Genomic DNA, 12089 nt, shown 5'->3' with positions numbered 1-12089 from the left:
AGCTCCTAGGAAATATGTAGTAAATCTATCTATCATTTTATCATCACAGTCAGCTCTAGCTGGTTCATAATTCTCCTTTGTCTTTAATAAAAGTTGTGGATTTTCAGCATTTCAAAATTAGTTCCACAGTATTTGGTTTGTTTTAAATTTTGAAGAATACAAAGAGATGATGGTACTCAGCTGGTTATGCTCCTGCAGCTACACTGGAGTCAATGAAGCTACGTCATGTAGGCCAGCTGAGAATGGGCACGTCTACACGTTCATTTAGTTTAGTACTTGATTAATGAAGTACTAATTAAATGCGCAGTAACTTGCGCTACCTTGCAGTAGTACCAGTGCACGTTTTTTAATGCTTCCTGCACAGTTGCCCAGTAACACTGTGCACTAGTGTATTACCATGGTTTTTGACCGGCAGGCTACTGCGCAGTGTTATTAGGCTACTGTGCAGTGTCTCGTGTAGATGCGCCCCATGTGGCTAAGATGTTAGATGCCATCTTTCAAGCTTTATATAGAAAGAATGTCATCGCAGTGCATTTATTCTGATACACTATCTATTCCCCCTCCACATTCTCCTTCTTCCACACATGCCAATTACCAGTGTTGCACAGGCAGCATTATTTAAGAGAACAGACCAAAGTAATGTGGAGAATTTGGTTACCTTATATACTTATTCCTGGGCTTTTTTCTTAGAAGTTAGTTTAAATACTAGCCTAAAATTGATTTCAACACAACAGGATACATTTATTTTAACAGTATCTTTTTTGAAAGAAAACATTCAGCTCTAACATATCCCTAATTATTTAGACCAGTCCAGACTTTGTTCACCAGAGACACATTTCCAAGAAATTTTAGGATTTGTTTTAATATTCTTGGAAGCTTAAAAATAGCATCTCTCCCCCTACTGGTTTTGCTCCTTCCCACTTGGCAAACACTGATTTTTGACTTTGTATTCCCAACAGATCTTCAATTAGCATAAGGGACACACATCCGTGTGGCGCTATAATATATATATATATATTCTAGCTTCTTCAACAGCTTTAACAGCCTCATCCATATCAGCCTTAGCCAATGTTATTTATTAATTGAGGCATTTTTAGCAGCCAAAGCTCAAAAAGATCAGGCCAGATTCTTCTTTTCTATATCAGTGTACATTCAGAATCACTAAGGTGGAACTAGACAACGTTGAACAGGACAAGGCAGATGTAACTACCTACTACATAAATTAAATTTTATCAAAGAACCCAATTGTGAATGTGGCAAAATCCAAAGTATAGCACACATCACGGAGGAATGCCCTATTTATCGTTTTAATGGTTGCTTTGAAGACCTGCACCAAGCTACTTACGATGCTTTGCAATGGATATCAAATCTAAAACCATCACTCTAATCTTATCCCTCAGTGCCGTTGTTTATAGGTCTTTTATAGGTTGTTTATAGGATGTTTGTAGCTTGTTCTCTTGCATCAGATTCACCCAAAGAAACTTGTCTGCCTATAGCTTGTTCTGTCATCTGATTGCTGTATTCCATATGAATAAACTAATTCAGAATCACAGAAAACAATGCCGTGCTTCCCAGTTTTACCTGGTAAGTGCATTTCTTGATACTCCAGTTTGGTACTGAAATGTCCTAGTTTACATCACTACAATAACCGGCACCAACAAAAGACCAACTACATTGCTAGGTTTTTGTGCTTCCCACTGGTCTTGCTGATTACATTTCTAAAAGGCAGGGTAGAGCTGCACCTTAGACTAAATCAGAGATGTATAGTATGAGTTTTCATGAAGCCAAGCTCATTTCATCAGATGCTGAATTTCTAAAGCCAACCGGTCGGTATTTCCGGAGTCAGACCGTGTCATGTGCCGAAAGGCATTCTGTATTAATATCTGTCTGTAATCTTGAACGGAAAAGGAGAACACCCTCGATAGCTAGCGTTGGACTTTCAGGACAGAATGTCCTCCTGAAGCTTAGTGAGCCCTTTACATTTGAGATCAAAGTGGCTGAGAAAATCATGAGAAAAGGGGACATTAGTTAGATACAAATTTAAAAAAAAGCAACTGATTGCAAGATACTGTCTTCTCCCAGATTGAGATTTTTGTCCCCTTCCTTTTTTATTTTGTTCTAGGCTTCACACACAGAGAGAGAAAGAGTATCTACTAAGGTCTCCTCAGCTTCAGAAGCTCAAGCTATGAGAGGAATATGTTGGTCTTTGGTCACTTATCACTGTGAAAAAGAAGAGCCCCATGAGATCATGAGTTAGAAACTGCATTTGGACTGATTTAGGACAGATTTATGCCAGATTGCCCTGTCTTCCACAGGTCTGCATAATGGCCACTGGGAGAAGTCTAGTGGATGTATGAAGAGAAGATATACGTTATCATAGGGGCAGTTTCTCTAAGATGCTAATACCACCCAGCCAAAATGCAGACTGCATTGGCCAAGCTAAACAGAAATGAAATGATTCAGCTTCTTCCCTTGATGGTAAAATGTAATGACTCCTCTACTCCCTGCAGAATCACAGGAAGGTGGTGGTAGAAACACGGCTGCTGGTCCTCAGAGAAAATATTCCTTGAATGCAAGGCACCTTCCTGAGCTGGCTTTAGTGACCCTGTTCTTGAGCTGGCTCATCAGACACTGGCAATACTTTGTTTTCTTCGGCTCAAATGGTGATTTTTTTGAGAAACTGGGTGCCTCTACATGTGCAATTAATACAATGTGATTAACTCCAGAGCAGTTTGCACTGAAGTACACTGCTCCAAGGTGCAGCAGCTACACATGTGCCCAGGACAGCAGCACTTTGAGCCAGGGTGGAGCAGCCCTGGGCTGGCAGGAGGCTTGGGAGGTCAGCCCTAGGCTCTGGGTGGTGGCAATGGGCAGCAGAGAAGCTGGCTGGGACACGAGAGTGTCGAAACTGTGGTCATGTGGATGACCTCTCGAGCCTGCTGCCAGCCCAGGGTGCTCCCCCCGGTTCAAAGTGCTGCTGTCCCAGTCACTGTCTACACGTGCGCTGCAGTGCAGTAAAAGACATCAGTTAATTTACTGTGCCCTAATATCAGTGCATGTGTAGACAGTGATGCTTTACTGCAGAGCTAATTAGTCGACTCCGTAATAAAGTGCATGAATAGATGCACCCCCAGATACTTAATGTTCAGCAAGTGTTCCCTACCAGATAAAGTCATTTCTACAGTTTAGTCCAGGTAGGTCAAACTTGAGAGTTTTAAAATGAGAGTATTTGACAGTATAGTTTTACGGCCCTACAGTCATAAAAGTAATTAGCAAATTGATGGGCTGAATCCATTAGGATGACGTTAAGTTAAATTTGCTCACAAATCATTTGACTGGGCTACAACTGAAGAAGAAAAATGGTGCATATCATTCCCAACGCCCAAAGGCTAAAGAGGCAGTAGCAGCTATATTTTAATTTTCTATAGTAATTGAATTATTACGGCACTGCCACACCTCCTTTAAAAACGCAAGTTGTTCTTCCATCCAGGAAGAGCACACACCAACTGCTGAAGCTTCCTTAGCCTGACGAAGGGTTTTTGAACCCGAAAGCTTGCTTAATAACTATTCTCCAACCATTTGGGTTGGTCTAATAAAAGATATCAAATTCACCCAAGGAACAGTTGTTCTTCCTAGCAGTCAACTATGGAGATGCTTTTAATCTCTGTATCTGTTATGATGCTGAGCAATTTACTCTCTGTAAACTGATTCTGAACAGCTTTTTTGGGAACTTTCCTATCTTCCTATATTTATGTTTTTTAAATGCAGCATTTGATTTCACGGATGTTTTGGCTAGACATAAGCACATTTTTCTTACCATTTTCTAACAGGAATAAATATATAAGCCAAAAGGAAAAAAAAGGATGCAATGGATTGTATCAAGTTTGCAAGGCATTCAAATTAAATGGATGGATTTCTAAATGTACTGATTAAGTTTAATGGAAAGCATTAAATAGCTCTATATTTAAATGTGCTCAGCTCAGGTTAACCAACAGGACATTGTCAGCAAGAGTTCTGTAAACCCCAAACACTCTGAGGACATGACAGAGATATCCATTTTTTCCTAGTTTCCTAAAACCAAGGAAATCTCACCCCTGGCTTTATTGGTTCCTTTGTGCCACTTTTCCCCTTCTTTTGCTTCTGAATTCTTTCCTTTAAAAATAAAACCCCAAGCCCTGAAGCCTTGCAGGTGAAGCGAGGTTTGCAAAAAGACATCTTAGGTTTTTGTATTTTCCTCCTCCAAGAGTGGGTAATGTTCTCCTACAACAATGGGAACTGCATCTGTGTTTTTGGACTTAAATGTAAGGCAGCTAAATATTTCTAAGGAGTCACGTAAAGGATGGACCCACGGTAGTGATGTGGAGGAAGAGGAGCTGAATTTGGGTTGATTTTAGAACCCCAAATCCTGGGCAGCATCGAGCGTGTCCATCTCTGCTAGCCAGGAGGGAAACATTTGTTGGCTGCACAGGTAGCATCTTGTCTGCTCTCTGAGGCGGAGGAAAAATGCTAAGCAGGTGTTCACTAAAACTGAAGGCCATTAGTTATTTGGCTCTTCACAATAATGTCAAATTCATGGGTTTTTGGCCCCGAGCCCCAAACTTACATGTCAATCTGATTTTGAGAGTTTACGCTTAACATGTCGGGGGGGTTCCCAAGTGTCACTATCATCCGTTTCTTCCTCGTCTTCCTGATCCTCCAGCATTTCATCTTCCTCCTCATTCTCCTCAAAGAGCTCTATGCCTAGCTCTGATCGTCTTTGTCTTTCCGCAAACCATTCTCTGACCTGCTCATACCCCATGTGTGATTTGGCTACCAGTTCATCCAGATCTTGCTCATTAAGGAATTTGTGCTTCATGTAATAATCCTTAAGGATTGCTGTTCCAGTTTTAAATTTTATGATGGACAATCCTCGGTCCCAGCTGTTCAGCCTTTTGCTTCCTCGGGGCCGTCCGCGAGGCCTCCCCCTTCCCCTTCCTTTTGGTCTTCCTCTCCCCCTCTTTCTGACATAGCTTTGCCCATTCAGGCTATTCGCATTGGCACTCTGGTAGTAATAGTACCACTTCAAACCACCGTTTTTCCAGGCGTAGCGAGTGTCTCCAAACCAACTAACAATTTCTGATCTAGGAAGTCCAGTTTCTTCTGCCAGCTTGTCATATTCTTGCGGGGATGGCCACTGAGTACGGACAAATGAGCTCTTCAGTATGTGTAACTGCTCCGGTGATTTTTTACCCATCTTGCTTGAAGCAGCAGCCCCTGATTTTGACCCTGCAGATCCATCTCCCAGAGAGGTTTCTCCAGCCTCCTCTTTTGAGCTGCTTGCAGTGCTCTCATTCAAATCACCTACCTCTTCCTTTAAGGCATCCGATTTCCTTCTCTCTGTAAACCAGGAATCAATCTCCCTCCTGGTCAGTTTGGTTTGTGCTCTTAACCGATTCATCTCTTCATCCGTAAGGACAGGGCTGTTGAGAAAACTGGCTTGGAGGAGTTGTAACTGCTCATCAGTCTTTTCTTTGAACTTCTGCGGGGTGAAATCCGGGAAAGCGTTCCACGACTGCTTGCTCTGTGGAGTGACTGCCGTGGGCGACTCATTTGTTTCATCACTTGAGTCGATAACAATGGTGGCACAGGAATCGCTGTTGAGATGAATACCATGATTATTCTTTGAGTTTCTCTGGTTGTAACGTGTGTCACTGAACCACTTTTTGATCTCTCCTTTAGTCAAGCCTGTTATTTTCATGAGCCTAATAATCTCCGAATCATGAGGAAACTGATTTTTAAGGTAGCTGACTTTCAATTCTGCCAGCTGTTCTTTTGTTTTTTTTGCACGGATGCCAAATGAATCAGGTGTGTTTTCATTTTTGATGGACTGAGGGGCTGGAATGGCAGCTATTTGCTTGGTTTCCGCCATAGGCTGGGCAGTATGGATTTGGCTCTTCTGTAGCTGTGTTTGATTTGGGACTCCTGCTACTGTCAAAGCTATAGGGGCCGTTACTGGTAATGTATTTGCACCTGCAACTTGAGTGAGGACAAGACCTGGCTGACCAACAATTTGGCATGTCTGCAAGATGGATGGCAAACCATTGCTAGCTGCTGAAATGTGTGCTGGGATGACTGTAATTGTCTGTGGTACAGTATGCACAGTGCCATTGAATTGCTTCCTTCTTGCTTCCTCCACTTCCTCTGGTGTCCAACTCACACCATGCTTCAGACGTTGGGCAGAAAACCATATTTTAATCTGTTCCTCAGTATATTTAGCTTGAGCAGAAAGAACAGTGATTTCTGACATGGTTGGGTAGGGAAATTTGTTGTAGGTGTTGAGCAAGAGCGGATTGTTATCCAAAGCAGTGTTGTAGGTTGGAATGCTGTTGACTGGGATTAAGACTTTTGGAATCAAGTTGGAGTTCTGCTGAGCTGTGACAGCCGTGATTACCTGTGCCACCCCTGGAGGAATTACTGGGGCTGGGGTAACTATTGTGCTAGTTGTATCTGCTGTATTGCAAGCAGCTGGGTTGCTTGTTTTAGACTCGGGGGCTGCTGATGGTGGGTTTTCTACTACTTCCTCGCAGTCCGGCTCATTTTCCGTTTCCTTTTCTTCACCAGGAATGTCTTCAACTACATTGTGAAAAACTGCAATTCGTTTAGTCTCTGCTTTATTTTTCATCATTTTCATAATTGGAGTTTTGCTAATGGAGATGCCTGACGAGGAGACCTCAGAGGCGTTGGGTTGCTCCGTATTCTCCTCTTTCACAAAACTCCCGTCAAAAGTGAGATCATTCACTGTTTGCTCAAAGATTGTCTGGTTGTTACGTTTCACCATGGTCAATTTAAAATTCTCTTCTCCAGGGTGGTATTTCAAATTGTGCTCTGAAAGAGCATCATACCTTTTGGTAAGAAAATTGCATTCCACACAAACATAGGAAGAATTTAAAACTACATTGGGATGCTCTGAATCCACATGGAAAGTAAACATATTTAGATCTGGTGTCTGAAATGTACAGTATTTACATTCATAGCCACCTTCAACTTTTTTATTTTGCTGATTGTCTGAATCCGTGTATTCATGAACATCTTCATCACTTGATATACTCTCTGCTGTGGGGTTCTCTGCTGGCGTAAGCAGAGTAAGTCCTTCATCCAAGTCTGATATCATTTCTAGGTCTGGATCCTGCTCGCTTGCCAGGACCATGCAAGGTGTAGTTGATTTTCTTTTACTTGCCATTCTGTCACGGTGAGGAAATGATACTGACTGGCCGGATGCAGGCCTTGGCTTCAAGCTTTTCTTGTTTTATAATAATGGCTTTTGGTACTTCAAGTCAGTTCCTTAAATGTCTCAACATTTATCCCATTAGCAGCTTTTTTTTAGTGCAATCAGATAAAAAAACTTATAGTCAAAGGATGAAACGTTGAGTCACACCTTAAAGTCCACATCCACCACCTAGAGTAAAGAAGAAATAACATCTTTATTATATCATAAAGCGAGTAATTTTTAATGTATTGGCAGACAGTCACCGATAGAAAAAAATGGCTCTAATAGTAATTTAGTACTGTAGTACTGATCCTTGCACCCTCCAAGGAGCCCCACTGAAGTCCACAGACCTATCTGGGTACGGTTCTAGTCAACAGAAGACAGGCAGGCAAAATTAGGACACCTTGTATCTACAATCTTAGTTTTTTTTACTGTGCATCAGAGTAGCTGAAGGATATAAAACATGAGATGGTGTCCAGATGGAAACTTCCTAACTACCTTCTTTCTTCAAATGTTTCTGAGTACAAGGCTAACATCAGTTGCCCTAAGATACTCTTAGACCCGCTCTGTTATAGGCTGTTCTGTCTAAATCACAGTTAGGGCCTGGTTTAAATTATGGGCCCAGCTCACTACTATCATGGCAAGATTGTGGCAGGGGCTGCCATTTTTGCCCCTAGATTGCGGCGCCTCCCCCAGTGAGCATGCCACAATACTAGTTATCAGGCCGGTGCAGGGGGAGAAGGCAGACTCACTTGGCAGTGTGGCTGGTACCTGGCAGACCCCAGCCTGGCTGAACTTGCCTGGCATTGCAGCGGCTTGGCAACTGCAGCACACAGCCAACAAACTCAAAACGCTGGCTGGGCTGGGGCTCTTGCATGCAAGCAAGGTGGGGTTGGGGGCTGGAAGGTGGGTAGCACTGCTTGCATGCAGGGGGTCCCAGCCTGGCTGAACTCGCCTGGCATCGCAGTGGTGGTGGCCTGGCAGTGCCCACAGCCAGAAAAGGCTTGTGAGGCAGGTGTGGAGGGGGGTTGGAACATGGGCAGCATCGCTCATATGCGGGGGGCTGCTGCCCCCCAGCCTTCCTCACTACTGCCCCCATCCCTACCCCCAGCTCCACTCAACATGCAGGAGCCCTACTGGAGCAGTGCAGAGCACTTCCCTCCCACTGCCCACCTGGCGATGCACTGCCACTGCTGCCACTGGTTGGGGTGGGTGGGGACAGGGTTTGGGTGCTGCACAGCAGTGCAGGCCTCCACAGCTCCATCTTTTTGCAAGGAAATGCCACATAATATGGCCTCAGCAAGCGGCCATATCATGGTATTTCCTTGCAAGTCACATTTTTCATGAAAATCACTCAGTTTTGTGATTTTCATGAAAATGCACAATTGCAATATAAACCAGGCCCTAATCATAGTAGCTTCCTTGAGCTGCTCTAGTGGCCATAGTGCTGCTTGCCCTGCTATGTTTCCACCCCTAACACTACCATCTTGTCCGCAACATACTCCCATGCCAGAGTTTACCGGGGGGGTCTTTAGAGGCCAGTCTTATTATGGTGGTTTTCTACTGCCTAAGTTATGGATGACCCTGAAAATGGGACTTTTAGTGTATATCTATACCATGTTTAACTACTGTCAAGACTGCCTGTCCCCACTCACAGGCACCAAGCTCAAAAATGCAGGAGTGAAATTGCTTTGGGGCATGTCTTGAAGCTGCTCACAAGCTTGCTAAAAACAGAGGTCTTGAGAACAACTGGGCATGCAAGCATGCCCTAACAGAGTTTTTTCCATGACTCTGGCAGTGAGGGGGTGTGGATCTTGCCCTCCGTCCCAGTTTTCCATGTATCACATGCTCAGATCTGGGATTGGGAAACCCTGTTCCAGAACAGTGCCAGTGAACGACTGGCACATGCTGATTAAATTACATCTGTGTGCACCATTGCAGCCACTACTGGGAACATAGTTCAGCCAAAGAAGCTGAAAAAGCAAAGGAATGCTAACCAAAATAAGGTACTTCAGGCATAGATCCTTGTCGACTGCTCAGAAGAGGAAGAATGAACTAATAGAAAGAGACAAAAGATATCAGTAATTAGAGATACCAAATTATACAGGCTCACATCAATTCAGAAACTAATTTAATATATTCCTAAATGGTTCTGAAGTGGAATGAGTTTCATCCTGTAGAGACCGTGCTCTGGGTATAGGAAGAACCTCTGTGGAGAGTTACAGGCTCTGTAATTGTTTTCTCTTTGTTGAAATATAGTCAAATGTTAGTTTCTGCACAAGAAGTTCCTGCAATACATCAATTTATGGCTGAGGAACTTGGGTTTGACCCTGGAACATGGTTGTTAGCTGTGTGCTCAATTGGACAATGCTTCCTTAGGAGCAGTCCCTCTAGGTTGTGAGATGGGTTATAAAGAGAATAGCTTTTTTGCAGCTTCACTTAGAAGGACAGCTACATTTTCACTAATGTAATCTTTACATAATTCCCTACCTCAGCAATACAAAAAGGAGGTGGTGTTATTTTACTTTAGTATATAGTATATTCACACAGTTCCTTTCATGATAATATTTTTAATATGTATCTTAGATATATCAAACGTTAGTCTATTTACTGGGGTAGGGAAAAGGAAGGAGAAACAGACAAGCAAATATATATGAAAGATATTGCTATTACTGAGTAAGCATTACAGCATCGTATTCCAAAATATTTTCCCTAAATTTAGAACCAAGATTTGAAATGTAAGAAATGGTTTGTTTTTTTTAAAGATATAGTCTACACAGAGAAGGGGGAAAAAGATGGCGCTAGATTTTACCCATCGACTCTTACATGCAGATAAAATGAATGTAAGTATTGCTATGTGCATGTAAGCAGGACAGCTCCAGGGGAGTGTGGCAGGGCACTTGCACCCCCTTCAGTTGTGTAGTACATACGGGCACTGTGCTTACAGCGTGAAGCAAGCAGCATACAGCCAAAGGGAGGTGTGCCCGCACCCCGCTTGCTGCAATCCTGGATCTAGCTATGCACGTGAGAGTTGACAACTGAGTTTTAGAAGCCCTCAGCACTTTGTCCAACTGTTCCTTTTAAAGTTGTTAGAAAAAAAAAATCTTACTTACTATAGCAGGCTCAATTTAGGTCAGTGCTACACAATTTTGAAAATCCCACTTTAGCAGCTTAATTTGAATTTTAGGATGGTCAAACTTGTTAATGCAGAGCATTAGGCTGATATACATGGGAGTAGTTTATATAGCCTAGAAATATTTATTCCTCCAATCCTAGGAACACTTAGGCATGCGAGTAACTTTTGCATGTGAACTATCCCATATAAACTCAGTCAGACTGACCACATGCATGAATGTTCTTTGGGTAAATGTGACAGCTTGCAAAGAACATTTTTCCTAACTATTTAGTTGGTCTAATAAAAGATACCCAAAGAACCTTGTCTGCCTATGTCCTTAGACCAACACGGCTACAACCAACAACCCTAAACGTTTGCAGAAAATGTAGCCAGTTATTGGACCTGCTGCTGGAGTACTCAGTACAAAGGAATATGAACTGAACATAGCTGGTCAACTTGATTATGGTTGGGCACCAAAGTTTCTGGGGTAATAACTTTCTTTTCTTAAAGGCAATCTGTCACCATCTTTTCCAGGATCTCTAAAAATTCTTGTTTATTATTTTTAATTTTTATTTTTCAGACATGAATGTTCTTTTGGTTAAAGTGCATGCAATATTATCTTCATACTAGGGTGCTTGTTAGTTTTTAAATTTTGATTCCCAGTTTCTTTATCCCTTTTACCTGCGTGTATCTTTTCTCCTCCATTTCGGAGCACATTAGACCGAAAGGCCCATGCTACAAATAGTCCTTCCTGAAGCACTTGATTCTCTGCAGCACGTTATTAGTATGGGTCAGATGCAAACACAGTGTAACTCCACTGACAGAGGAACGTAGGAAATAATTCCCCATTTTCTCCAGTATTTTTTATTCATGAATCTGTCGGGCTGAAATGCATTGGTGGGTATATTATGTTGGTGCCTAAAGGAGGGGCCGTGAATTTTTATCCTGCCATACAGACCAACAATTAACATCAGATAAAAACAAGCAAAATCTAGATTCACCATTTAAAAAGCCGCGAGTCTTCTCTGATCTGTCTGCCCTCACCTGCACATTTCAGAGAAGCTCAAACAGAGAAGATAAGTCAAACGACAAGACTTTGTCTACACATACCTTGGGCAGCCAGTAGAAACTCTGGCAGCCACTGACCCCAGCCAGTCACCAGAGTGCTTGAATATCCACATGCCTCTGGCAGCTCCAACTAGCAGCACGGCAAGAGCTGTACCCCCAAAATGGGCAGTGGACCTTGAGAAGGCACCAGCTGTTAGAAGGACTGCAGTAGTAGGCAGATGGTGCAAGAGTGTCTACATGCACGTTCTACCAGCTCCCAGATGGCAGTAGAAGCCTCGCTTTGCTCAGCAGACCTGGTGGGACTCTGCTGCAGGTGGGTTTGGCTCTGGATACACCTAACGTTTTGCCGGCAGAACTTCATAATATGAATGGGACCCACGTTCTTATCAGTGTGTGGCTGGGCATCTTTGGTGCCTGCCACTTTAAAAGGCTTGATCAGGCTGTGGAGCAGCCAGCAGGTGCAGTGCAGCCTAATGAGGCAGTCACATGATTGCAGAAGGGCTCCTGGATTGGAGCATGGGGCTGAGCAGCCTCAATATAAACCCAGGCCCTCAGGGCTGAGCTAGCAGTTGCTGGAGGGAGCCTGAACATTGCCAGCTGCAGCTCCCAGAACATCTGGAGGTCAGGGGTAGGAACTATGGGGATGGAGGATGTTCCTGG

General features: G+C 43.2%; 1 protein-coding gene across 5 annotated transcripts in view; it reads right to left on the bottom strand.

The window, feature by feature from the left end:
- The window catches only part of ZHX1 (zinc fingers and homeoboxes 1), a 40865-nt gene that overhangs the window by 4881 nt on the left and 23895 nt on the right, over nucleotides 1–12089 (bottom strand). For 2 of the 5 annotated variants that reach the window (XR_001372962.3, XR_002092885.2), the window contains exon 3: nucleotides 4093–7435. Coding sequence is in view for 1 of the 5 variants with exons in the window: in XM_014603862.3 (XP_014459348.1) it covers nucleotides 4607–7219 (2613 nt within the window). In the remaining 4 variants the exon portion in view is untranslated. Of the gene's footprint in view, nucleotides 1–4092; nucleotides 7436–9243; nucleotides 9302–12089 lie in introns of all 5 variants that reach the window. The other 3 variants (XR_001372963.3, XM_014603862.3, XR_009460633.1) reach the window with 2 other exon arrangements.

The sequence above is a fragment of the Alligator mississippiensis genome, chromosome 3 (assembly GCF_030867095.1).
Source record: "Alligator mississippiensis isolate rAllMis1 chromosome 3, rAllMis1, whole genome shotgun sequence".
NCBI classification, from domain to species: Eukaryota; Metazoa; Chordata; order Crocodylia; family Alligatoridae; genus Alligator; species Alligator mississippiensis.
Note: the sequence above shows the minus strand (reverse complement) of the source record. Positions and strands in the feature narration are given on the sequence as shown.